Source organism: Natator depressus, chromosome 14 (assembly GCF_965152275.1).
Source record: "Natator depressus isolate rNatDep1 chromosome 14, rNatDep2.hap1, whole genome shotgun sequence".
Classification (NCBI taxonomy): domain Eukaryota; kingdom Metazoa; phylum Chordata; order Testudines; family Cheloniidae; genus Natator; species Natator depressus.
In genome coordinates, this window is record NC_134247.1 from 40,535,625 (window position 1) to 40,563,189 (window position 27,565).

Consider the following 27,565-nt stretch of genomic DNA (forward strand, 5'->3'; position numbering starts at 1 on the left):
CAATGTGTAGATGTTGCTCTGTTGCCGGTCCGTGGGGGAGTTGGGTGGAGCAATGGGCTGGGACTGAACTGAACTGGGCTAGGGGTGGGGAAAGGAGTCTGCCTTTTGCTTGTCTGTTTAAATAATAAAGTAGAGTTTAGTTTCTCCCACTCCCAGTGTCCTTTGTGTTGCATGAAATGGCTGCCAACTGCAGAGGTAAGGTGAAAAGTTAAAGCAATCCAGACGTGGTCTGGAATGGAAATGCACAGTGAGGTCACCCAACCAACCTCACCCCTGCCCTGTCACAGGCTCCTCAAACTTCCCTTAGAGATAAAACTCTCTGAAATCTTGTGTCCCTCTCCCTGACCCCAGTACAAATCAGGAACAGTCTGACTGGGTCATGGGGCTCATCCTCCACTCCTTCCCCCTGGCGCTAGTCAGGAGTAATCCCACTGGAGTCACGTGACCTGTCTACACCAGTGTGAGGTGGTTGTGAGAAGAGAATCAGACCATAGGCCTCTAGGTCTATTTGCAGGAGATACACTCACACGTTGTGCTAAAGTGATTCTGATCGCTGAGCTGGGTTTCCCAAACCCCTGTTCTCTCAGCCTTACCACCGGTGTTCCCTCTAATTTTTCCCACCCATGTACAGAACGAATTTTGTTATGTGCACCTATATGGAGGTGATATGTGACACATCACCTTCATATCGGTGCACATAACAAAATGCATGTGGTGGGGGTGGGGCCGAGGAATTCAGTGTGGGGGAGGGGCTCAGGGCTGGGGCAGAGGATTGGGGTGCGGGGGTGTGAGGTCTCCAGCTGGGGATGCAGACTCTGGGGTGGGGCCGGGGATGAGGGCCTCCGGGCTGGGGCAGAGGGTTGGGTGGGGTGGAGGGCTCCGGCTGGGGGTATAGGCTTGGGTGGGGCTGGGGATGAGGGGTTTGGGATGCAGGAGAGTGCTCCGGGGCTACGTCAGGGATAGAGGACTCCCCCCAGCTCTGTCTCCTCGCAGCAGTACCCGGGCTTGTGTGGGAGAGGCGCTTCTCCCTGCTGTGGCAGCTCCAGGGCTGGAGCCGCAGGATAGGCTCCCCACACCTGGCCCCCGCAGGTCCAGGCTGGGGCTAGGTTCAGGGAGGGGCGTCCCGACCGTGGCTGGCCCTGGGCCAGGCCGCCCCGCCTGGTTCCGGGCCACGCTGTGGTGCCCCACCCTCACCTGGGTCCAGGCCGGGCCACCAAGGTTCATGGCTGGACCATGCTGCCCAGGTTTGGGGCTGGGCCAGGCTGCCGCAGCTGGGGCTGGGCCGGGGTAGGTGCAGCATTTGATAATGAGAAGAAAAGGAGGAAAAATCCGAGAAGATTAACACAAATTGGCAGCAGGAAAAAAGTAAAATCAGAAAGGTTTCCTATCAAGTAGGTATTTAAAGTAAAAATAAGTGATCTTTATGCAGAGATTATATTAGTAATCCTTCAACAGAGAGAAAGTGATCAACATTTGGGGGGGTGCAGTAAAATTCAGTCAGGGATAAAGGGGAACATGTGTACCACGGTCAGGGCCATCCTTAGGCATACGCAGCAGGCATAGCTGCGTAGGGCACCATGAAATTTGGGGCACCAACTGCCAAACTGCTCAATATCAGGACAGTCCTGATTTTATCGGGACGTCTGGTCACCCTATTGGGCCATAGGCGTGGGAACTAGTGGTGCAGGGGGTGCTGCAGCACCCTCAGGTTTTAGCCAGAGCATCACTGCTGGATCCCCGCTTCCTGTTTCCTGGCCTGCCGGCACCCCACTGCCAGCCCACCGGTGCAAGGGTCCCAGCTGCTGGACCCCCTCTCCTGGGTCCCCTCTGCCAGCGCGGGGCAGGGGGGCAGATAGGGATAAGGGCACTGACTTTCAGCACCCCCACTATTCAAAGTGTTCCCGCAACACTGGCTGGGGCTCTGAAGTGCCAAGCCCAAGAGATGGCGGGGCTATGAACTGCCAGGCCCAGAGGTGCCGGGGCTCTGAAGTGCCAGGCCCAGAGGTGCCGGGGCTATGAACTGCCAAGCCTAGAGCTGCTGTCTGGGGCCCACCCCTGGGAAGCCCTGGCACAAATTAAGCACTGGAAAAACGACATTCCTATGTCTAGGGTGAGGTCTCACACAGAGCCAGTGTCCCCGAGAAATGTGTCTCCTGCTGCTAGGGCTCTGGGCAGCCTCTCTAGGACCAGGACCTCTCACCCCCACGTGCTTGAGGATATTGGGGACTCTCTGGAACAATCCCCAATTTCCATTAGAAACGCCCCTTCTCCCCCCTCCCTGGGGTCTGGATGGATCCGTTCTGTCCAGTCACTAACAGGGTGGCTTCTATGCACAATGCCCCCTTAATGTGGGGAGAAGCTGCCGGAGCCCAGGGTAGGTTGGGCCCCAAGGGGGCAGGCTCTGGGGCAGAGTGCTGCAGCAGAAGGGTTTATCGCTAGGACCCAGGAGCAGCTGGGGGGCGGCTCTGGGGGGAGCGATCGCGGGGCTCAGGCCCGGCCGCAGGAAGTGACTCGTAGCCGCTGCGGGGACTCCGGCTCCCGGCGAGATCCCCGAGCCCCGGCGGCTGGTGCTGGGAGCCCGGAGCCCGGGCTGCAGCCGGGAGAGGGAAATCTCCAGCCGGGCCCTTCCCGCTGCTCCCCGGGAGCCTCTCCCAGGGCAGAGCCCCCAGCCCGGCCAGGGCCCCTTCCCGGCCCGGCCCCTGCCCCGGGGGTCCCGCTCGGAGGGAAGGTAAGAGAGACCCGCCCCCCCCCGTCACCCCCGGGCTGCAGGGGGCGGGTTTGGCCCCGGGCTGCTCCCCGCGGAGCTGGCTGCGATTCCCTGCCCCGGGCCCGGGCAAGCTGCCGCCAGCCCCCGGTGTGTGCGGGGCGGGGGGACCAGCCCGGGCCGTGCAGAACAGGCCCATTGGCACGGGGGGGGGACATTCCCCCTTTTCTGAAGCAGGAAACACCCCCCTGGGCAGGGCTGGGAAAACGGACCAGACTCCCAGTGCTGGAGCCTGACCCCACTGGCCAGAGGCTGCTGTGAAGTACGAAGAGAAGCTGTCGGGATTCCTGTCCCCGTCCCCGGCTCAGAGCTCTGCTTCCCGTGTCAGCCTGTGGCTGGCAGGCGGGTGGGAAATGAGAAGACCCTGCCCTGCTCCGTGTGCTGGGGGGACAAGGAGCTCTCACCTTCTCCACCCCCTGAAGCCTCCTGGCTGCTCTGAGCAGGGTGTGTGTCTGGGGCGGGGGGGGGGGGGGATTCTGCTTTTCTGCGCCTCCTCCCCCATGAATAGTGGGATTGCGGCTGGGGCAGCAGGTGCTGAGTGGGGGACTCTTGTTGTTCCAGATGCCGGTGACCTTCGAGGAGGTGGCTGTGTATTTCACCCGGGGGCAGGGGGCTCTGCTGGACCCCGCTCAGAGAGCCCTCTACAGGGACGTCATGCAGGAGAATTACCAGACGGTGACCTTGCTGGGTAAGGGATTCCTGTGTCCTCAGCTATTATAAGCCGTAGGGTCTGTGTGTCTGACTCTGCTCAGTTGGATTAGGAAGGAATGGGTCTCAAAGTGAAGTGCTTCTCAACCAGGGGCCCCTGTGGGACCGCGACCAGGTTTCAGGGGGGCCGCCATGCAGGGCCGGAGTTAGATTTGTGGGGCCCAGGGCACAAAGTGGGAGCCCCACTGCATGGGGCTGGAGCTAAAGCCTGAACAACTGAGCTTTGCAGGGCTCAGTGGGGCGTGAGACCCCGGGTATTTGCCCTGCTCCCTGCCCCCGAATGCTGGTCCTGGCTTTTATAGGCAGAAAAACAGTTGGTGTGGCAGAGGTGGGCCGTGGCGTTTTTATACCATGTCGGGGGGCCTCAGAGAGAAGGTGGTTGAGAACCCCTGGTAGAGTCCACAGCTCCACTGTGAGAGATACGCTCCTCTCCATGCCCCCTTCAAGGGAACAAAGGAGGCAGAAACTTAATGGACAGGCTAATTAATCCCCATCTCTTCAGCTTTCAGGGGGCCAGAAGCAGGGGATTGCCCTGCCTGTGTTATTTCTCCTTCACACACCGTTCACCGGTCCACTTGGGACGAGCTTCATCCATGGAGAGGGCTTTCGGTGCTGCAGGCTCAGGGGTGCTGGGACAATTTGTACAGTGAGGGGCAAAGAGCCATTGAACCAAACTGTAAACCCTGGATAGAATGGAAACCACTTCAAGCCCAGGGGGTGCAGTAGCTCCCCCAGCACCGCTAGATCCAGCACCGATGTGCTGGTTTGGAAATAGGCAGGAGTTTAACACCAGAGCTGCGTGTGCCAGAAAGTCCCCCAGAGCTCATCTACCCTGAGAACTCCTAGTGAGGGCATGACAACACTCCCCCACCCCACCTCCCCACCCCACATGCCTGCTCCTTCGAAAGGGTCTGAGTTACCACAGTCCCACGTAGGTTCAGCTTAAACTCAGGGAATGTTCCTTGTGACAAATACTCTACCAATGCTCCATGTGCCCTGAACTTGCCTGATTTAACCCCCTGTGCAGGATTCCCCATTCCCAAACCTGACCTGATCGCCCGGCTGGAACGAGGGGAAGAGCCATGGGTCCCGGATCTCCAGGCCGGTGAGGAAAGGGAGAGTCTGAGAGGCACCCGCACAGGTGAGGAGTCAGGGAAACTGTGACAGAAACATCTGGTGAGAGAAGGAAAAAGCTGGGTCTCCTGAAATGTGCTGTGAGCAAAAGCCCCCAGTTCTGCCCCATCTCATGCAGGTCAGGGCTGCAGTCAGCCCGTGTTATATTATGAAGGCAAATATCAGTCACGGCTTCCCACCCATCCTGTTAACTGTCGGGAATTTCCTCCCTGACTTTCCTTCCCTGGGAGTGTTTGGGTGGGATGTGGAGGCAGAATCCAGTGTCTCCATCTCCCCAATAGTCACTGTGTTGTGTTTTCCCTCCTTGCTATTCCCCTTTCTGTCCTTTCCCCCCCGGCAGAGGCAGTGACTCCTGTCTGGGTTCTCTCTCTCCCAGCAGGTGATAGGACAGTGAGTGAGAACAAGGAGGAGAATCAGCAGGAGGAAGGTTCTGGGAAAGTGGAATCGCAGGAGATGGTTTTGAGAAGAGCTGAAGGCAATTTTTCCCAGTGCTTGGAACAAGGAAATGCCTGGGGAGATCGACACAGATCAGCGATGCAGCTGGGAAACTATCCCGGGAAGAAACTTGATGAATCCATTGACCGTGGCGGAGGATGCAAGGATCCCAAGGAAATCACAGTCCAGCAGAAAAGTCACAGTGAAGAGAAACCTTACAAATGCCTTGACTGTGGGAAGAGTTTCCGTTTCAGTGCAAGCCTTATTAAACATTGGAGAACCCACACAGGAGAGAAGTCCTATAAATGCCTAGACTGTGGGAAAAGCTTCAGTGAGAAGTCAAACTTTATTATGCACCAGAGACTGCACATAGGAGAGAAACCCTATAAATGCCTGGAGTGCGGAAAAAGATTTAGTCAGAGATCACCACTTATGGCACATCACAGATCCCACACAGGAGAGAAGCCCTATAAATGCTTAGACTGTGGGAAAAGCTTCAGTAAGAAACCATGTCTTATTATACACCAGAGAATGCACACAGGAGAGAGACCATATAAATGCCTTGAGTGTGGGAAAAGTTTTAGTCAGAGTTCACACCTTACTGCACATCGGACACTGCACACGGGAGAGAGACCGTATAGATGCCGTGAGTGTGGAAAAAGTTTTAGCAAAAGTTCATCCCTTATTCAACATGGGAGAATCCACACAGGAGAAAGACCATATAAATGCCTTGAGTGTGGGAAAGGTTTTATCGAAAGTTCATCGCTTACTAAACATGGGAGAATCCACACAGGAGAAAGACCCTATAAATGCCTTGAGTGTGGGAAAAGTTTCAATTTGAAATCAGCCCTTAATATACATCAGAAAACCCACACAGGTGAGAAACCCCATAAATGCTTGGACTGTGGGAAAACTTTCAGTCAGCGCTCACACCTTAATAAACATAGGAAAATCCACACAGGAGAGAGACCATATAAATGCCTTCAGTGTGGTAAAAGTTTCATTCAGCACTCAAACTTTATTAGACATCCATGTCTGAACACAAGAGAGAGACGCTATAAATGCCTTCAGTGTGAGAAAGATTTCAATGCGCGATCGGACCTTATTAAACATGAGAGAACCCACACCGGAGAGAAACCGTATAAATGCTTGGACTGTGGGAAAACTTTTGGTCAGAGCTCATACCTTATTAAACATAGGAGAATCCACACAGGAGAGAGACCATATAAATGCTTTGAGTGTGGGAAAAATTTCATTCATCACTCAGTCCTTATTAAGCATCAGAGAATCCACACTGGTGACAAACCCTATAAATGCCTTGACTGTGGGAAAAGTTTTGTTGACAGAACAAAACTTACTAGACATCAGGCAATCCACACAGGAGAAAGACCCCATAAATGCTTGGACTGTGGGAAAAGCTTCATTCAGAAGTCACAACTTACTGTACACCAGAGAGTTCACACAGGAGAGAGACCCTTTAAATGCATTGAGTGTGGGAAAAGTTTTATTCATAACTCAAAGCTCACTACACATCAACGAACCCACACAGGAGAGAGACCTTATAAATGCCTGGAGTGTGGGAAAACTTTTATTCATAACTCAAAGCTTACTACACATCAGAGAACCCACACAGGAGAGAGACCCTATGGATGCCTGGAGTGTGGGAAAAGTTTTATGGAAAGTTCATCCCTTATTAAACATGGGCGAATCCACACGGGAGAAAGACCCTACAAATGCCTCGAGTGTGGGAAAAGCTTTATGGAAAGTTCATCCCTTACTAAACATGGGAGAATCCACACAGGAGAAAGACCCTATAAATGCCTTGAGTGTGGGAAAAGTTTCAGTTTAAAATCAACCCTTAATACACATCACAAAACTCACACAGGAGAGAAACCCCATAAATGCCTTGACTGTGGGAAAACTTTCAGTCAGCGCTCACACCTTACTCAACATGGGAGAATCCACACAGGAGAGAGACGTTATAAATGCCTTGACTGTGGGGAAAGCTTCAATAAGAGCTCAGAGCTTACCAAACATCAGAAAATCCACAAAGGTGAGAGACCCTAGAAATAGCTTGTCTGCAGGAAAAGATTCAATTTGACTTCACACATCACTGATCAACACAACAGAGAGACCTTCAGTGTGGGGGAAGCTTCATTTGGTGCTCCTGGAGTATCAGGGATCCACAACTCCGCACAGGGAGAAACCTCTGAGATGATCTCAGTGTGGAAAATGCTCCAAGTGGAGCTGACATCAGAGACTCCTCCACACAGCAGGGAAATTCTCTCAGGGCCCTGACTAGGGCTGGCCATGGTGACAAACCCATTTTCTCATTCCCACACACATCAGGGGCATTTGGCTCCCAAGGATCCAGCTGCCCATTGCTGGGGTGAGAATACAGCAGCATCAGCTGGTCAGTGACCCTCTGGCTCTGCCTGGTCTAAGCAAACCCCAGGCAGAGGAGAAGCCACGATCAGCCCGTCCTCCCTGCTCCAGCCTGGCTGCTGAGCTGATGGGCCAAAGGTGGGGGAAGGAAGAGAGAGAAACTCCTCCAGATGCTCCCTCTGCCTGGCTGAAGTTCCCCCGTCTCCCTTCCCCTCCCAGCTGGGATCCCCCTGCCATGGAGATGAGGAGAAGGACACTTGGGCCAGGCCCCGCCTTCACTCTAGACCCCTCTCCCCACCCCCCATCTTCCACCAGCCCCTGGGCTGGGCTCCCCCACTTACCTGGGGCTGTTCCCTGCAGGGGGAGTGTCCCTGGGGGCTGGTAACTCCTCCCCTCCCCCAATCCACAAAGGTGTTGGGTTCTGGGGGATCAAAAATTGAGGGACCAGGAGGATGGGTTTTGGGGAGGGAACTGGGGATTGAATGGTTGGGGCTGGGAAGCAGGGGGAGCTGGGTGCTGGGGTATCGAGTGTTTGGGGATCATGGGATAAAAGGTGAGGGAGAGCACAGGGGTAGAGCGGTGCTGCCTCTCCTCACTCTCCCCTTCTGCCCCATCTCCCTGCCCCCTCTGCATTCACACAGCACCACTTAGAGGGGCTGATTCCCACAGAGCCATTTGGGGAAGGCCGAGAGATCCCACCTCTGCTTCTGAGCATTTATCTATGGTAGGAAATGTGGTCGGGATTAACCAGAGCATCTCTGTGACCCTCCTCCAGATTTCCTAGTGTAACCTCGCCCTGAGCATCTTATGTGTGAGGCTAAGATATTGTCATCAATATTTTTAGTAAAAGTCACAGACAGGTCATGGGCAATAACGAAAAATTCACAGAAGCCCGTGACCTGTCTGTGACATTTACTAATAATATCCGTGACAAAACGGGGAGAGAGAAGGCTGCAGCACCCATTGCTGCTGGGGCTCTGGGGTCCCATGGCGGCTGGGCGGTTGTGGGGGCTCTGTCTGGGAGCTGCATGGGCCCTCTGCCTCCTGTCGCTCAGAGCCACCCATGGCAGCTGAGAGCTGTGGGGTCCCAGCCACCTGTGGCGACTCATACATCTGGAGGCCACCCCTGGGAGCCGGGTGCTGTGGGGTATCTCCACAGCCTGCAGCAGCTCAGAGCTCTGGGGGGCAGCTCTTTGCTACTGCAGGCAGCTGGGGGACCCCGCAGCTCAGAGCCACTACAGGCTGAAGTCACAGATTCCTTGACTTGCGTTACCTCCGTAACAAAATTGAAACCTTACTGACGTGTTCTGACTACCTCCCATGAGCAGAGTGAGTGTTAGTCCCTGAGTTCCCCCTGTGGGGCTGGACTGTCTCATTCCCAGCTAGTCTCACATTTCTCCAGGTCCTGCTAACAAGAATTTAGTGTTTGTTCATTTTCTGGCTTATGCACCAGAATTAACTAGATGCTAAAAATGTGGAACTAGTGACAGTAAAGTGTGGTGGTTTACCTTCTGTGCTATTTCAGGGCTATGGGGTGAGTCCGAGGGTTTCCTTCCTTCCCCCATCACCGTCTGCTCTCTGCACACCAGCCCCTACTCAGCCAGGGCTGCCTCATACCTGCATTGAGTGGCTGCAGCTCCCAGCCCTGGCTCCACAGGCAAATTCCTCCTGACCTGGATAGGGAGGGTGTAAAATGAGTGGGTGGGGGAGGAGCCTCTGGGGGAAGAGGCGAGGCAGGTGTGGGACCTCAGGGGAAAGAGGTGGGGCAGGACAGGTTCCAGCACTCCTGCTGGAGTGTCTCAGTTTTTTTAAATTAAAAAGTTGGCAACACAAGTTGCTTGCTGAGAGGCTGTGAAAAATATTAACAAACATACAAATATCACTTTTCACAGCAGCAGACTTACTAGCTAGCAATAAATAAATTACAATGATTTTGGTGTGTATCTGGGTAAGGGGACTGTTGGCCCCTTACTGAAACTTAGGACGTTTTTTTGCTTGACCCTTTCCCAGAACCAAAAGCCAGGGGAAGGGCCAATGGGAAATCAAGGCCCTGAGAGTAGTCCCCAGGGCCAATGGGGAGAGGCTAATGCTCTAGGTCAGCCTCGTTGACAGGGCAGGCAGGCCAATGAGGGAGTCAGGAGCCCGTTCTCTGTGTGAGCTGGAGCTGCCTGCCAATGAAGGGCAGAGCTAAGGGGAGAGCAGCAGCCTGGGCTGGGCTGGACGCAGAGCAGCAGCAGTGCTGAGGCAGAGGGGAGCTGGGGCTGGGGCTGGGCCAGTCTGGAGCCGGGTGCGGTGAGCAGCTGGGGAAAGCGAGGGGGACCCTGGGCAGAGGGCCCAACGTAGGGAGATGCCCCCAGCCAGGGGCCTCGCAGGCCAGACTTGGAGCGGGAGCATAACCCCGACAGGAGGAGACTGACGCTGGCCACCACCAGACCATGTGTCCAAGCTGCAGCATCCCTGCAGGACAGCCAGGGCCTGGGCAGGAGGCCTGGGATGTGGGAGGGACAGACTGTGAACTGCCCCGTTTGTCGTTTCCCCTGTGCCCACAAAGCCGGGTGATGTGTTTTCCTTTTGCCTTTCCCATTGTTTTCCTTATTTTTTTTTAAATTACTTTCTGTTTAATGAACTGTTTGTTCTGAATTCTATGCAATGGTCAGAGAAGATGTCAGGGAAGCTTCCAGAATGAAGATAGTACCCCGCAGTGGGGACACTCTCACCCCTGTCCTGAGTGATCACAAGACTGGGGGTTGAGCCCTTCTGGAATCCTTGGCCCAACCTTGTCAGGGTTATGGGGACTAGAGTGGAAGGGGAGTCCTCGAGGTCCAACAGGGTGAAGGGAGCGGGAGCGAGGATTCAGATTCTTCTGCTATTTGATTCCACTGGGGTGGGGTGTAAAAGCGAGGAAAGTTCCCCACAATAGTGGGACCATTCTCCCGCTTACTTCTGTGCAGTGGTCAGCACCACCATGTTGAGCAATGGACACTTGACAACATTACCGGACTTAGTGATGGACATTGGTGGGGGACAAGAGGGGGCTCCAGGCTGAGGCAAGGATTTTGGGGAGGTATGGGTTCTGGAGTGGGGCCAGAAATTAGGGGTTCAGGATGCGAGATGGGGTTCTGGGGCTGGAGCAGGGGGTTGGGATGCGGGGAGGAGGGGGTGAGGGCTCAGGCTGGGAATGCAGGCTGTGGTGTGGGGCTGGGGATGCGGGATTTGGGGTGGAGGAGGGGGCTCCAGGCTGGGGCTGAAAGGTTCAGAGTGTGTGAAGGAGCTGAAGGCTGGGGCAGGGTGTTGCAGTGCGGGGGTGCGTGAGGGCTCCAGCTGGCGGTTCAGGCTCTGGGGTGGGGCTGGGGATGAGGGGTTTGGGCTCTAGGAGGGGGCTCCAGGCTGGGACCGAGGGGTTCGGAGGATGGGAGGGGGATCAGGGCTGGGCCCGGGGGGGTGAGGGCTCCAGTTGGGGGTGCAGGCTCTGGGGTGGGGCTGGGGATGAGGGGTTTGGGGTGTTGGATGGTGTTCCAGGCTGGGGACAAAGGATTTGGAGGGCGGCAGGGGGATCAGGGGCAGGAGTGTGGGGCAGGGGAGGTGTTTTCAGGCTCCAGGCAGTGCTTACCTCAAGCAGCTCCTGGAAGCAGCAGCATGTCCCCCCTCTGGCTCCTACTCGAGCTGCCCCATCTGCAGGGCTCAGAGCCGCAGAGTCAGCGCTTGGGGAGGGGGAACGGAGGCAGCGTGCAGAGCCCCCTGGCCGAGCCTCCGCCAGCAACAGCAGGGACGGGGAGCCGCTTGTGGGGAGCTCAAGAGACCTCAACATTTTGACTGTGGACACTTTGCGAACACCTTACCGCCCTCTGCCTATGTGCACATCTCATGGGTTTTGCTAAAGTTCATTAAGTGTTTTAGGAAAAAGTGTCAGAGCGGCCACCAGCCAGAGCTGCTGGCCGCACTCTGAGGCCACCAAAAATGTGGCTGTGAGAACCCCTGGGCTCGATGCTCACGACGGGCCCTTCTGACCTTAGAGCCTGTGAGTGTAACAGGAGCCGGGCACAGAGATGCTGCAGCGCGCTGGGTTGATCGCTAGGACCCAGGAGCGGCTGGGGGGCGGCTCCGGGGGGAGGATCGCGGGGCTCAGGCCCGGCCGCAGGAAGTGACTCGCAGCCGCTGCGGGGACTCCGGCTCCCAGGCTCCCGGCGAGATCCTCGAGCCCCGGCGGCTGGTGCTGGGAGCCCGGAGCCCGGGCTGCAGCCGGGAGAGGGGAACCTCCAGCCGGGCCCTGCCCGCTGCTCCCCGGGAGCCTCTCCCAGGGCAGAGCCCCCAGCCTGGCCCCTGCCCCGGGAAGGGAAGATAAGGTAAGGAGGGAAGGTAAGAGAGACCCGCCCCCCCCCCGTCACCCCCGGGCTGCAGGGGGCGGGTTTGGCCCCGGGCTGCTCCCCGCGGAGCTGGCTGCGATTCCCTGCCCCGGGCCGGGAAAGCTGCCGCCAGCCCCCGGTGTGTGCGGGGCGGGCGGGGTTGGGAGCCAGCCTGCGCCCTGCTGTGGCTTGTACTTGTCTACTTGTATTAGGTGAATTTAAAAAAGCTATTTCTTTTGTTTTTTACAGTGCAAATATTTGTAATCAAAATAAATATAAAGTGAGCACTGTATACTTCGCATTCTGTGTTGTAATTGACATCAGTATATTTGAAAATGTAGAAAACATCCACAATTTTTTAAATAAATGGTATTCTATTACTGTTTAACAGCGCAATTAATCGCGATTAATTTTTTTGATTGCTTGACAGCCCTAGTTGTAATTTGAGTTCAGTGCTGACTGATTTCATGGGCTGGTCTCAAAACTCCTTCCATTTGCTTTCATCCACCAACAGGGCTTGCCTTCCTGGGGTTCTCAGACTTCATTGCATCCTGGCCCCCTTCTGACTGGAAAAACTACTGCACAACCCCAGGAGGGGGACCGAAGCCTGAGCCCACTGAAGCCCGGGGCGGGGGGGACAGCTCGGGCTTTGGCTTCAGCCCTGGGCGGTGGGGCTCAGGCTTCAGTACCAGGCCACAGCAAGTCCAATGCTAGTCCTGGCGACCCCTTTAAAATGGGGTCATGACCCACTTTGGGTTGCTGACCCACAGTTTGAGAACCACTGCATGGGTTAGCCAATTGTTATTTTGTCTCTCTACTTAGCACCCTAGTGCTTTTTCACATGTCCCATTTGTATATAGAACTTGATTCCCAAATATTCACTAATGGCCAGAATTTTCAAGGTTCAAGGCACCTGGATACTTTTTAATATGCCATTAGTAGCCTAAATCCTTTTAAAAATCTGTCCCTAGTGGCGTTATAGTATCTTGTATGAATTGCTTCTCAAAAGGACATTTCTATGGTATTATTTACTAAGCATAGATATACAACCCCAAGATCGATTGACAGCCCCAAGAATTCAAACCCCATGAGTTATGCACCCAAAAGTCTAGAATTTAAATAAAGAAAAAATAAACTTTGTTTTCCTTTTATTTATCTTTTTGTGTCTGAGCCTTTAGAGCATACTCGCTTCATACTTTTACTGCTACCCCTTCCAAAGGGTCCATATACTTATGTGGAGGAAAAATCTAGTAGGCCTAGACTAATAGGCCTAAAACTTTGGTCAAGCTAATTGTGTATATGAAGCATAAGAAGAGAGTGAGGAAAATTCAATTGTGGGGCAATTGCATCAGCACAACTTAAGAAATGTAACCATAACCGCTCAAAGTTAGAAAAGACCGTTAACCACAAAGGAAACACCTGTCAATAACAGGAAAAGCTTGTTTTGCTATATTCCAAATAAGGTAAACTACTGTTAAAGCTTGCATTACATGCCAAATAAGGAAAAGACGCTCTTGATGGAAGTGTGCTTAACCAATTTTGGTTTTCAGCTATATAAGCTCCTGTATTTTCTGTTTACGGTAGAGCAGCTCCGGCTGACTCTCCCTGTATGCGCATGCTTGACTAAAGCTGGCCTCAGGCTTGTTCTGATCCAAAACACAATGTGTGGTTAATTTTCCACCACACCTAGAATGGCTGTACAATCCTGTAACATTCGATGCCATTTTGCCCTTCCGGGAACGTACGATTCCCCACCACCACTTGTAATTGACAATTGATTTAAAAACCTTATTTCTGTGAGTAACCGCCCATTCTGCACACACTGAAATGCACATTTTACTTTTCTATGATGTCATTTATTGTATGCATTGATGTTGATTTTTCTACAACATTTTTTATACTTCTAATGGCTTATTTTAAGTTCACAGGTTTCAGAGTAACAGCCGTGTTAGTCTGTATTCGCAAAAAGAAAAGGAGGACTTGTGGCACCTTAGAGACTAACCAATTTATTTGAGCATGAGCTTTCGTGATGAAGTGAGCTGTAGCTCACGAAAGCTTATGCTCAAATAAATTGGTTAGTCTCTAAGGTGCCACAAGTCCTCCTTTTCTTTTTAAGTTCACAGCCTTTTATGGGTGCTACATTTTTTGTGGTGATACCTTTCAGGGCTGTTCTCCATTCTGACACATGTACTAATTTGTCCGGCCAAAGTCAAAGGTTTTTTAAAATGAACTGTTCTGTTTCTCCTTTGCCTTACTCAGGCAGGAGGACACAGTGCTGACCACACCTATGCTGTGGAAAAATTTACCATGCGTTGTGTTTGGATCAGAACAGCCTGAGGCTCCTTTATTACAAGCATGCAGGGAGAGACCACCAGTCTGGCAGCTTTGTCGAAAAAGGGAACACAGAAGCTCATAGTATAGATCAAAACCACATTTCGTTACACATACTTCCTTGTTAATATTTTCCCTTATTAGGAATACAGCAAAAACAAGCTTTTCCTGTTATTCACGGTTTGTTCTTTTGTGGTTAACGGCTTTCCTAACACTAATTGTTGCAGTCACATTAAACAAGATTGGCTGTTGCAATTGTGTCTTGTCAGTAATTTTCCACACTCTCTCCTCCTGCCCCTTGACCACTTACACAGTTTTCTTGACCAAATTTTAGGCCTACTCTTATTTTTCCTTTACACCTAGTTTACCTTTTGGTGAAACTGAAGTGCTTTGCCTCTTTTATGTTTTCACAGTGGGACAGCTAATGCAGATTAGTTACCCCATGGTATAAACACCCATTGTCTTACAGACACAAACTATACTGCTGACTCCGATGTTAAATGAACGATTGTTGTTGATGGGCTGAAAACTCTGGCACTGATTGTGTGGCTACTATTCCTGCTCCTTTGCCAGGCTCTGTGTCTGAATGTCTGCGCCCATTTGTGAGGGCATTCTGGAAAACCAGTTGAAGCATTTAAAACTAAAGGAATTAGTAGGGGATTCCACCCCCTCCCCATAATTTCCCTTATTCCTTTCCCTTTACTCATTGAGGGCTTGTCTGCATGGTCTGACACTAAAGGTCTGAAGTTAATGCACATAAATTCTAGCACCTTAACCCCCTGTGTGGATGCTCTCATTCAGAATTAAGGTGGCCTTAATTTTGACAGTGGCAGTCAGGGTAACCACAGACCAGTGCAGGAAACCTTCCCCCAAAATTCTAATAATTATCAGACCTTTGATCTGTCTTGAACATTTTGAAAGTTTTATATCATCCAGGTGTAACCCACATTAGGTTTTTCAAGTCCAAAGAGGAGGAGTGAAGCAGTGAGGCACTCATCTCACCTTTCCTGAGCATTGCGCTGGGTAGAAACCCCATTACGATATTTCACAGTTTTGGCCTGACAAAATTTCAATAAATGGGTTAAGGTTGAAATTTAAAGTGATCTGGCTCCTTCTCCCTGCCCTGCGCCGGTTAGGACATGTGTCCTGAGCAGGAGAATAAAGGCCGGATAGTGATGGGAGATCCTGCTGTGCAGGGATCCCCTTTATAAGCAACTTAGACAAAGTGGGGGCACTCTTCTCCCATGAGAACGAACCAATTGATTCACGGTTTTGGTGCTTTAAAATGTAAAGATTCCTCTTTGATCTCAGCCTTTAGATGCTTGCTCACCACATGCTATGCAAACTTTATCTCTTACTAGCTAAGCACTGCCGGAAAATGTAACTTAGACAGCATTGTCTGTTACCTCTGTCTTACATGAGGATAGTTACATCAATGAGTCTGTGGCTGCGATAGGTGTGAGGACACACCCTGACAGGCATAGCAAAAGTATTTTCAGCTCACATAAAACATTATGATGTGTCTCAGCACAGGTGCAGAGTGCGGGGCTGATCTCCTGGTTCAAAAGCATCCAGAAATAGGCTGTGGCTATAGTTACTAGACATGCTCTGTATTTGTTTCCAAAGCTGTATAGGATGTCCACCCGGCAGGCCGCTCCCTCTTTATTCACCTGATAGCTGAGGCAATCAGAGCTTGGAGGGGAGATCTGTGTTTAAGACAGTCCTGCGTCATGGAGTCCCAGTCTCGGTGCTCTGGGACTGCTCTGAATGAAGCCAGGCAGGACTCTAGTGCGGTGTGTCTCCCCTCGGGGCACACTGGCACCAGGGCAAGAAGCCTCCTCAGCTTCAGCACCTCGTGGGTCTGACATTGGAGCGTTCAGCACCCCTGTCACACCGTGAGCTCCCGGCAGGGAGTCCATCTGGATGAGACACCTGGGGAAGCCTTACACCGTGCCCCTTAAAGGGGCCGTGCACCCCAGCTCTGCAGTCAGCAGTGACTCCCAACCAGCTTGGAAAACAGAAGGGTTTGTTAGTCATTGGGAACACAGCACAGAACAGAGCTTGTTAGCACAGAAATCAGGATCATTCAGCAAAGTCCATCTTGGGGGGGATCCAGAGCCCTGGACTCTCCCTGCTGAGTCCCAAACCAGGATACTGACCCGCTTCCAGCTGCCCAGCCTCAGTCACACCCAGCTGCCCTCCTCCATGCTTTCTCTCTTTCCTGGGCAAACAGGTCACCTGGCCTCCCCCTCTCTCTTTGTTCTCCAACACCTTTGCCTGGCTCCTTGCAGAGGATGGGTTCCAGCCACCACTTATGAGGATACAGAGTGTTCAGCCATTCTCTGTGCCCAGGGAACCAGCCTGCAGTCACCTCTGCCCTCTAGGTGTCTTCACAATGATCACACACCCTTGTCCCACCACCTCGAAGCTTGAGTAACACATCGGGGAAACTGAGGCACACACGCATTATTCCGAAAAAACGTTAAGAACATTCCCACTTTGTCACACCCTGGGATATCAGTGGGCTGCTTGGTGCAAGAGCATGCTTGTAGCTGTGTGGGAAGGTTTTGCCGACAACACTGATTGTAGTGTTGTGAAAGGAAGGAGACCCTGACATTCTTCACATCCGATGAACCCAGGTGCTTCTACTACATACGGTCACATTACAGAGACTGAGGGCTGGATTCACAATGGCACGTAGGCACCCAGACCCTAGGCTAAACACATAAATCTGGTATTAGGTGCCTAAATCCCAGTTTAGGCTCCGTGGAGCCATACAAAACTCTTGACGAACCCCTAGGTGCCAAAGCTCACTCAGCCGTAGCTATATTTTCAGGGTAAAAGTTACCTGGGGAACCTTAGTTTCTCCCTCTGAGCATGCGCCCTGCTAACTTCTCTGGAACATCTGGACCTAGATATCGGTAACGACTACCGCTAGGAAATTGTGCTGGCTGCCGTTTGTGCTGTAACGCCAGCGGGGAGTCCCGGGGGTCGGGTGGATCTGAGAGGTTTTGCCTACAGCCCAGTGATGAATTAATGAAGCCCTACAAATCCCCACAGTGGCCTAGCAGGGACAGTTCCATAGGCGGCACCCTGGCTGGGGCAGACATAAGGGGGTTTTGTCTAGAGCCCAGTGACGGGTTAATCTGGCCCTGCAAATCACCAGAGGGAACTTGGCTGCAAAGCACTGACAAGTGACAACTTTGTTGCCCGAGTTAGGGGAGCAGGCTTTGTAGATTAGGCCCAGGGCTACTTACTCCTGTGGGAATTCTGCTCCAAAATAATTAAAAATTATGCACCAAAAAATTAAAAATTCTGTGCACAATATTTTAAAATTATGCGAATCACACGCAGAGTCAGTGTCACCGTGAAATGTGTCCCCTGACGTTCTGGGCAGCCTCTTTAGGATCCCTTCACCCCTGAATCCTGGTTGATATTGGGGACTCTCTGGAACAATCGTTGGTCTCCATAGACATGTCCCTTCTCCCCCCTCCCTGGGATCAGAATGGCTCCTTTCTTTTGTCCCATTGACTTGGCTTTTATGGATGATGCCCCCATAGTGCTGTGGTCAGGAGATGAGGAAGCTCTGAGGGGCAGGGTCTGGGGCAGGGAGATTTCAGTTGAATGGGTTTATGGCTAGGGCCCAAAAGGAGCTGGAGTGATGTGGGAGTAATCAGTGGGGTCCCTCATTCCCAGCAGCAGGAAGTGAATGGCAGTTACTGCAGTAAGTGGTCACTGCTGTGCAGAATCCCCATTCCTGGCAAAATCCCTGGCTGCAGACAGGAGAGGTTTATATTGTAAGGCAGGAACATTCCCGCTGCTCCCCAGGAGCCTCTCCCAGTGCAGTAACCCCAGCCTAGCCAGGGCCCCCTTCCCAGGCCTCAGCTCCTGCTCCCAGGGAGGGCACTGCTTGGAGGGAAGGTAAGAGACACCTTCACCCCCTCTCCCCTCTATGGGAGCCGTGCCTCCCGTTTACACCCGGGCTGCAGGGGGAGGAGGCTAAAGAGGCCTGAGGGGAACGAGTCTGCAATAGAGGAAAGATCTGAGGGGGGGCACTGTGAGGGAAAGGGAGGATGTGGGGAGGGGAGGCTGGAGGGAGAATGTGAGAGCAAGAGGAGACTGGCTGAGGAAGGCAGAGCCAGATGGCAGGGAGAAGGCAGAGGGGTGGAAAGAGATACAAGAGCAGCTCCCCCGCCCCATGGGGTAGGAGAGGGTGAGGGACTTCCCCACCCAGCAGCCAGTGGGCAATTTTTTTCCTGGTCCTGGTCAAACAAGCATGTGAGGTGAGGAGACTCTCCCCTCAGGGCTCAGAAACTACAAAGCAAATATCCACAGGCAGCCTCCTCTCCTCCCCGCACACCCTGCTTCCAATTTATTATTTGATTTAAAAATAAAAAGGACACACTCCTCCTGATTTGGGGTCTATCTCCTGAGTGTTTGGGGCTGCTCGAGGCCCTGGTTTGATTTCCATGCAGAATTCAGATCTCAGCCAGACCCCTTGTCAGACGGGAGTCACTGCTGGTTGTGGCAGGCAGATGGGCCAGTGAAATTAGCCTCTGCCTGCCTGGATCTGGGGGCTGCAGGGGCAGGACAGAGAGACTCATCCTTATCTGGTTATTGCTAAAGGAGGGCTCTGGTTATTGCTAAAGGAGAGGAGGAGGCTGGTGTGTGTCTCTCTCCCAGTTATCAGCGCTCTGGAGTTGAGCTCCCTGGGTCACAAGCTGCTGCCTCCTCCATTTTGACTGGGGACTTCAGACTGAGAAGCTGCTTCTTACCCAGCAGAGGAGAGACGTCTATTAAAGCCCCCCTGTGCCCAGCCTAGGTGGGGACTTTCTCCGGTGGCTGGAACCAGTCCCTGGGGCATCCCCTGGCTCTTCGGTCACCAGCTCCTCAGCTGGAGCCTGCAAGTGATGGAGAGACCCGGGGGACAGGGCTGGGGCTGGGCAGGAAAATGACTCTGCACAAAGGCCCCCTTTCAGAGACCTGCTGGTGAGTTTGGCCTACGTGGGGAGGGGGCTCCCTGTGTGTCTGCAAGTCCCAGAGCTGCTGCCCCCATGGACACTGCCAGGTTCAAACCCCTGTTAGCAGTGTCAGTGGCAGATCTGCCTAATGAGAGCAAAGGCCCACGTCAATGGGGCAGTCAGCAGTTCTCCCAGGGGGAGGGAAGATGATAAAAAGGGAGAGTGGAGAGACTGGAAGGGGCAGCAGGAGCAACAATTGGGTACGGAGGTTCCCAGCTCCCAGACCTACCCGGATTAATTCCCTGCACCCACCTGGGCAGACTGACTCTCCTGGGAACAAGGCGAGGAGCTGAGAGAAGAAAAGCCAGTTGCTGACTCTGCTGAACACTTTACTATCTGGGGAGAAGGGGGGTAGCTAGAGGGGGTTACACGATAATGTCATGGGGAGCCCCCAAAGTGGTTCTTTCGATTTCCTCTTTTTCTAGCATTTGGCGCAGAGATGCTCTTACTGGGAGGGTTTAAAAGTGTCCCCGGTGGGTTTAGTTCTGCTGGGTGGGGCCTGACCTGGCAGCATGGCAGAGTCCGGAGCATGTGTCTGCAGGGAGGGAGCCTGGGGGGAATCGGGGTGTGAAATGGACTCGAGCTGCTTCTGTAACCTCCCCCCATCGCCCCTCTCACCCTGACAGGCTGAGGAATCACGTCCAGATTTCGCTCCAGATCATCCGGTCTTCCAGGGGACAGGGAAGGGAAATGGCTGTAATGGAGCCAGCTCAGGTAGGGGATTTTCAGGGAGCTGCAGGGGGGGTGTTGTAGAGGGGGAGGGGCAGGAAAGACTCAGGATGAAGCAGGGAGGGGACAGGGTGTGATAAACCTGCTGATATTCTGAGTAGGTCCATTGACATGGGGGAGGGGGTGGAGAGACACTCCCCCATTTCTCAAAAAGGACACAACCCCCTTGGGCAGGACTGGAAACATTTTCCAGACTCCCAGTGCTGGAGCCTGAACCCACTAGCCAGGGGCTGCTGTGAAATACGAAGAGAAGCTGTCGAGGTTCCTGTCCCTGTCCCTGGCTCAGAGCTCTGCTTCCTGTACCAGTCTGTGGCTGGCAGGCGTGTGGGAAATGAGAAGACCCTGCCCTGCTCCGTCTTCTGTGGGGGACAAGCAGCTCTCACCTTCTCCCCACCCCCTGAAGCCTCCTGGCTTCTCTGAGCAGGGTGGGGGAGGAATTCTGCTACACTGGTCCTCCCAGAGCTACCATGATGATTTTATTTTTTCTTTCTTCCTTTCCCATGACTAGGGGGATTGTGGCAGGGGCAGCAGGTGCTGAGTGGGGGACTCTTGTTGTTTCAGATGCGGGTGACTTTCGAGGAGGTGGCTGTATATTTCACAAAGGGTCAAGGAGCTCTGCTAGATGCTGATCAGAGAGCCCTCTACAGGGACGTCATGCAGGAGATCTACGAGATGGTGACCTCACTGGGTAAGGGATTCCTGTCCCCTCAGTTATGAGAAAATGTAGGGCCTGCATTGCTGAATCTGGTCAGGTTCTTCCCTGGTCAGGTAGATTGAAGGGGAATGGGTTCTATAATCCACAGCTGCCGTGTGAGAGAGACCTGCATCTCCATACCCTCACCAATGGGATAAGGGTTTCAAACCTAATGGACATGTTAAACCATCTCCATCCATCCAGCTTTCAAGGGGGAGAAGCCGTGTATTGTCCCATCTATATTGTTTCTCATTCATACAGATAATCCCTGTTCACCTGCCTCCTTGGGAATCACTCCAGCCATAGGGAAGGCTCTGCAGCTTTAGAAATAGGCAGGGGTTTAACTCTAGAGCTGTGTGTGTGTCAGCAAAGCCCCCAAAGTGCACAGATCCTGGGAACTGCTACTGAGGGCGTAACAGTTCTCCCCAGATGTCTCCCCCCACCAAGGGGGCTCAGTGACCATGTTCCCATCCCCTTGGATTCCATATTCTCCCAGCACAGCACCGGAACATGGAATGCCCTTTATGACAGAAATGCTCTCAATGCTCCATGCATCATGATCTGGTCTGATTTCACCCCCTGCGCAGGGTTTCCTATTCCCAAACCTGAGCTGATCGCCCATCTGGAACGAGGGGAAGAGCCGTGGGTGCCCGATCTCCAGGCCTCAGAGGAAAGAGAGATCTCAAGAGGCGCCCACACAGGTGAGGACTGACATAGAAACCATCTGGCAAATGAAGGAAAATGTTGAGAATCCCAAAAATGTGGTGTGAGTAAAAGCCCTGAGTTCTTCCTCATCTCACCCAAAGCAGGGCTGGAGTCAGCAGATATCGCTCACGGCTCTCCACCCTTCCTGTTAGCTGCACAAGTTTCCTTCCCACTTTTCCTTCTCTCTGAGTGTTTCGGGGGGATGTGGAGGCAGAATCCAATTGCTCAGTCTTCACAGCCTTTGCGAGTTGGGTTTTCTCTCGGTGTTATTCCCCTTTATCCCTAGCACAATGACTCCTCTCTGGATTGTCTCTCTCGCAGCAGGTGATGAAAGAGTGAATGAGAAGGACGAGGAGAATCAACATGAGCACGTTCCTGGGGAAGTGGAATCACAGGGGACCTTTGTGGGAAGAGCTGAAGGGAATTTTTCCCAGTGCTTGGAAGAGGGAGAAGCCTGGGGAAATTGGCACAGGTCAGAGAAGCTGCTGGTTAACTACCCAAGGAAGAAAGTGGGTGAATCCATTAAATGTTGGGAAGGAGACAAGGATCCCACAGCCCAGCAGACAAATCCCAAGGAAGAAAAACCCTATCAGTGCCTCAAATGTGGGAAAGGATTCATTCTGAGATCACACCTTGTGACACATCAGAAAATCCATACTGGACAGAAACCCCTTCAATGCTTGGACCGTGGAGAAAGCTTCAATAACCGATCAGACCTGAATAACTATAGGAGAAACCACATGGGAGAGAATCCCTATCAATGCCTTGAGTGCGGGAAACGTTTCAGTGGAGAGTCAGCACTAATTATGCATCAGAGAATCCACACAGGAGGGAAACCCCATAAGTGCTCAGACTGTGGGAAAGATTTCACACGTAGATCAGCCCTTGTTATACATCAGGCAATCCACACAGGAGAGAGACCCCATAAGTGCTTGGACTGTGAGAAAACTTTTATACGTAGGTCAGACCTTGTGAAACATCAGGCAATCCACACAGGAGAGAGACCACATAATTGCTTGAATTGTGGGAAAAGTTTCATGTGGAGATCAGCCCTTACTCAGCATCAGGCAATCCACACAGGAGAGAGACCCCATAAGTGCTTGGACTGTGAGAAAACTTTTATACGGCGGTCAGACCTTGTTAGACATCAGGCAATCCACACAGGAGAGAGACCACATAATTGCTTGAATTGTGGGAAAAGTTTCATGTGGAGATCAGCCCTTGTTCAGCATCAGGCAATCCACATAGGAGAGAGACCCCATAAGTGCTTGGACTGTGAGAAAAGGTTTATACGTAGGTCAGACCTTGTTAAACATCAGGTAGTCCACACAGGAGAGAGACCCCATAAGTGCTTGGGCTGTGAGAAAAGTTTTCTACGTCGGTCAGCCCTTGTTAGACATCAGGCAATCCACACAGGAGAGAGACCCCGTAAGTGCTTGGACTATGAGAAAACTTCTATACGTAGGTCAGACCTTGTTAAACATAATTGCTTGGATTGTGGGAAATGTTTCACAAATAGATCAGCCCTTGTTAGACATAAGGCAATCCACACAGGAGAGAGACCCCATAAGTGCTTGGATTGTGGGAAAAGTTTCCTGTGGAGATCAGCCCTTGTTCAGCATCAGGCAATCCACACAGGAGAGAGACCCCATAAGTGCTTGGACTGTGAGAAAACTTTTATACGTAGGTCAGAGCTTGTTAAACATCAGGCAGTCCATACAGGAGAGAGACCACTTAAGTGCTTGGTTTGTGGGAAAAGTTTCCTGTGGAGATTAGCCCTTGTTCAGCATCAGGCAATCCATACAGGAGAGAGACCCCATAATTGCTTGGATTGTGGGAAACGTTTCACGAACAGATCAGCCCTTGTTAGACATCAGGCAATCCACACAGGAGAGAGACCCCATAAGTGCTTGGACTGTGGGAAAAGTTTCATGCAGAGGTCAGACCTTGTTAAACATCAGGCAGTCCATACAGGAGAGAGACCCCATAAGTGCTTGGATTGTGGGAAAAGTTTCCTGTGGAGATCAGCCCTTGTTCAGCATAAGGCATTTCACAGAGGAGAGAGAACCCATAAGTGCTTGGACTGTGAGAAAAGTTTTATACGTAGGTCAGACCTTGTTAAACATCAGGTAGTCCATACAGGAGAGAGACCCCATAAGTGCTTAGACTGTGGAAAAAGTTTCAGAGACAGATCAGCCCTTTTTAAGCATCAGGCAATCCACACAGGAGAGAGACCCCATAAGTGCTTGGATTGTCGGAAAAGTTTCACAAACAGATCAGCCCTTTTTAAACATCAGGCAATCCATACAGGAGAGAGACCCCATAAGTGCTTGGATTGTCGGAAAAGTTTCACAAACAGATCAGACCTTGTTAAACATCAGGCAATCCACACAGGTGAGAGACACCATAAGTGCTTAGACTGTAACAAAAGTTTCACGTGGAGATCAGTCCTTGTTAGACATCAGGCAATCCACACAGGAGAGAGACCCCATAAGTGCTTGGACTGTGAGAAAAGTTTTGTACGTAGGTCAGACCTTGTTAGACATCAGGCAATCCACACAGGAGAGAGACCCCATAATTGTTTGAATTGTGGGAAAAGTTTCACACAGAGATCACACCTCATTAAACATGGGATAATCCACACAGGAGCTAAACTTCTGTGACACACGGCCAGAAAGCGTTAAGAAACTTGCAGAATAATTGACCCAGATTCAGCTTTTAGAGACATATTCAAAAATTCTGTAAATGGTAAATACAGCCATTCCACGTTAGATAGACTAGAACTTTGAAATGTAAACTTTTATTTTTAAAGACCTGGAAGAAGATGGTAACTGTAGTAGTCTGTGTTTACCTTTATCTTGTTAGAGGTTAACAATGTAAACAAACGGTTCCTGTCTAGGGCTGTATTCTGTTGTCAGAAATCAAAAGGGAATATTAACATTTAGATGAAACTTGGGTGTAATAATGTCATTGTCTGCATGTCTCTTTAAAGTCTGTGCTTAACTGTCTATGAACTGCTTTATGGATAATTACCTAATGTTAATCCCTGTAATTAATTACCTGTGACGTTTAGGAAATAGGAGCTTACTTCAAAAGCTTATTGTTCACCCAAGGACTGCCTGCTGATGAGAGACAGCAAAAATCTCTAGAAAAACTCTTGGGACCTGATCCTTTTATCTCAGTTCTTCTTAAACTTTATTTGGGGGGGAGTTTGAGTCGTAAGACTGAGATCTCCAGTCCAGCTGGACCCCCCTGATATTGAACATTTGGACATTGGACTAGAACGTGATGAAATGATTCCGAAAAGGACTCTTTGCAATTCTAAAGCACCATCTCTGCAGTGAAACTGCCCTAAGGACTCTGTTCATGTCTGTGTGTATAATGATCTTTTAACCAATACTCTCTCTCTTTTCTTCTTTTAATAAATCTTAGTTTAGTTAATAAGAATTGGCTGTAAGCGTGTATTTGGGTAAGAACTCTAGTGTTCACTAACTTGGTGGGTAATGTGTCTGATCCTTTGAGATTGGTAGAACTTTTTATATGATGAACAAACCCCATCATATTCACTGGACTGTCTGGGAGGGAGCCCCAGGCTGGGTTGCTTCAAGGGAACTGTACTTTGGCCTCTGTGTAGCCAGTACAGTATTGTAGAAGCTGTTTTGTTGCTCGCTTGGTGAATTGAAATATTGGAATATCCACCAATTTTGAGGATTGTCGGCCCCATTCTTTGCAGTTTGCCCTAACTGAGGAATCTCAGTGTGCCCTCCACACCCCAGGACCCTGGTAACAACTTCACAGATGCCTTGCCTGTGGGAAAACGTTTCATTCAGCGATCGCACCTCATTAAACATCAGAGAATCCACCCAGGTGTGAGAGACCCTAGGAATAGCTTGACTGCAGGAAAAGACTCAATCCGAGCTCACACATCCATGACCCGCACAACAGAGAGACCTTGAATGTGGGGGAAGCTTCATTTGGTGCTCCCGGAGTATCAGGCATCAGCAAATCCACGCATGGAAGAAACCTCTGAGATTTTTTCAATGTGGAAAATGTTCCACATGGCGCTAACTCCATACTGCACATCAGAGACTCCTCCATACATGGGGGAAATTCTCTTAGTGCCCTGACTAGGGCTGGTCACAATGGTCTTGTTGTTGGGATTAGCCAGTGCATCTCTGTGACCCTCCACCAGATTTCCTGGTGTAAATTGTCTGACGCTGGGAGAACAGATGCCAGCACATGCCAGAGCCCTAGACCAATTCACTTGTGTATTAGGATAGATCAAAGTGATTGTGAAATGTATAAGAGGGTATTTGGTGTTTAAACTTCTTGACAACTAATGGGACATTACTTGCATTGTTTTCACTCAACTATATCTTGTTATAATGTAGTAGCGAACATTTCCATAGTGTATACCCCTATAACTAAATAACCCATCAAACGAGGAAGAAGCCTCATGGAATACAAATGAAGAACTTGAACAGAAAAGAGCTAATTTGAAGAAAGTGGGTGTTGTGTGTGAGGATCGGGACTGGGAGCAACGTAATACAATGTGATTTTTGTTTAAGTGATCTTTTATCACAAAGTCCAGTTTGTTTAGGTGGCAAGACAGACTGGAGAGTCTGAGGGGACTGTCCATGAGTCTAGGGTAAGACAGGGATAGTGATCCAGGAGCTCACATTTGTCACTAGTTTGGTGAAATCTAATTACAGAACACATCACCAGCTTGGGGTATCTACCCGTTTTTCTGCCAGGCTGCCTGTAGGTTGGCACTCATAGCTGTGAACCACTCCAGAGAGCGTGACAAACTCACCCTGAGCCTCTTATCTATTCTGATCCCCTCCGTTAGCAGAGCGATCGTTAGTCCCTGAGTTCCCCCTCTGAGGCCGGATTGTCTCATTTCCAGATAGTATCACATTACCCTAGGCCGTGCTGAAAAGCATTTAGTGTTTGTACATTTTCTCCCTTATGGGCCAGAATTAAACAGATGCTAAAAAAGTGGGAGCAGGGACAGTAAAATGTGGTGTTTTAGCTTCTGTGCTATTTCAGGGCGATGGGGTGAATCCGAGGGATTCCCTCCTTCCCCCAGCACTGTCACCCTCCACACTCGACACAGCAGCTTCTGTCCCAGCAATGGGGAGTTTTATCCTGTCCCCGTTCTACCCCTGCACCTCCCAAGGTGTCACTTTCCGCCTCGTCCCTGGCTCTCCATACTTAGGAATCACAGGTTTGATGTCCGTGATCCCAAGTCAGAGCCCTGAGGGCTGGAGAAGGAAGTGTCACAAACCAGGAAGGGAATCCAAATGAATCCGAAGGCACATTTTGACCTTTCTGATCTTATAGCCCTGTTTGCATCTCTTGGTAAAATTGCTTTCAGTTTTTGTCTAGACTAGTCCTGATCATTTGTAGATGGGAAGCTGGTTTGTGAGTTTTTGGTTTATTATGATGATGCTAAAACTTTTGTAAGTAGCACGACGAAATAATGAGGTGAGAAGTAAAGCAGGTCTAGCCCCTTTAGAAGAAAATGGGTGCACTTATTTTCTGGATTTTGAGTCTTCAGATTCTCTAGGATTTCACATTATGAGTGTGAAAATGTTTTATCGCCCACCCTGTATTGTGGCTTTTTCTCTGTTTCCGAAGGCTGTTTGGTCACGTACTTGGATGTTAGATTAGCTTGCCAGGATGTAGCTCAGATTTATTGACGGTGTTAGGGGGTTTATTCCTTCACCCACTTACTTCCCTGGTTCTTCTTGCATGAACAGAGAGCATCAATACCCGAAGTCCAAAAGTGCAAACAATTCAATGTGTTTATTGGGGTGAACTTCCAGCAAGCATGATTCAAGTTTCCTTCCTTAGTGTCCCCCTTCCCAGCTCTGACACCACAGAGCCTTACACCTGTGTCCCTGTTCCCATTCCTGCCCTTAGCCAAACATGATTCCAGTTTCCCCACCCCCATTCCCTGTTCCCATTTCTCCCACCCACACACTCACTCCCTGATTGACTGCAGACTATATAGTAAAACTTGAGTTCTTCTAAGCTATACCTTAACCTATCATTCTCCTAACCAATCCTGACATATTGTAACATGATTATTTAACCAATTATATCCCACCACCTTAATTAGTTTACACCCAGCAAAATTAATTATACAGCAGACAGAAACAATCACAGAACCAGACAGAGATTATACAGACAAACAATAGGGAAATGGGGACTACAGTGATAGAACAAACACAGAAATGAGGATTTCCCATCCCAGCTATTGATAAGTGAGTTCTTGCCAGACAGGATGCTATCAAACTAAGTTTCCTTTTAC

At 51.1% G+C, this 27,565-nt stretch overlaps 2 protein-coding genes across 4 annotated transcripts in view; both read left to right on the forward strand.

Annotated features, from left to right (window-relative positions):
- The window catches only part of LOC141998044 (uncharacterized), a 55,304-nt gene extending 47,586 nt beyond the window's left edge, over positions 1-7,718 (forward strand). The window contains exons 7-10 of the mRNA XM_074970684.1: positions 2,492-2,728; positions 3,326-3,452; positions 4,500-4,613; positions 4,947-7,718. Of these exons, the coding sequence (XP_074826785.1) occupies positions 2,492-2,728; positions 3,326-3,452; positions 4,500-4,613; positions 4,947-7,108 (2,640 nt within the window). The 3' untranslated portion in view covers positions 7,109-7,718. The remainder of the gene's footprint in view (positions 1-2,491; positions 2,729-3,325; positions 3,453-4,499; positions 4,614-4,946) is intronic.
- A 3,816-nt stretch (positions 7,719-11,534) lies between these two features.
- Positions 11,535-24,554, forward strand: LOC141998419 (uncharacterized). Of its 3 annotated transcripts, none has more exons than XM_074971223.1 (5): positions 11,535-11,769; positions 19,748-19,835; positions 20,412-20,538; positions 21,132-21,245; positions 21,574-24,554. In XM_074971223.1, exons 2-5 carry the CDS (start codon positions 19,812-19,814, stop codon positions 23,910-23,912), a joined length of 2,604 nt encoding a protein of 867 aa, XP_074827324.1. In that variant the 5' UTR covers positions 11,535-11,769; positions 19,748-19,811; the 3' UTR covers positions 23,913-24,554. The 3 variants fall into 3 exon arrangements, with proteins under 3 accessions (XP_074827324.1, XP_074827322.1, XP_074827323.1); XM_074971221.1 differs by having other exon boundaries at positions 11,648-11,769; positions 21,571-24,551; XM_074971222.1 differs by having other exon boundaries at positions 11,727-11,782; positions 21,571-24,551.
- The last annotated feature ends 3,011 nt before the right edge of the window (positions 24,555-27,565 follow it).

Excerpts from the sequence above, each read along its gene's own strand:
- LOC141998419 (XM_074971221.1), top strand. The coding sequence starts at position 19,812 with ATGGCTGTAATGGAGCCAGCTCAG. Across the intron at positions 19,836-20,411 it reads CTGTAATGGAGCCAGCTCAG|ATGCGGGTGACTTTCGAGGA; the intron begins GTAGGGGATTTT and ends TTGTTGTTTCAG. Across the intron at positions 20,539-21,131 it reads CGAGATGGTGACCTCACTGG|GGTTTCCTATTCCCAAACCT; the intron begins GTAAGGGATTCC and ends CCCCCTGCGCAG.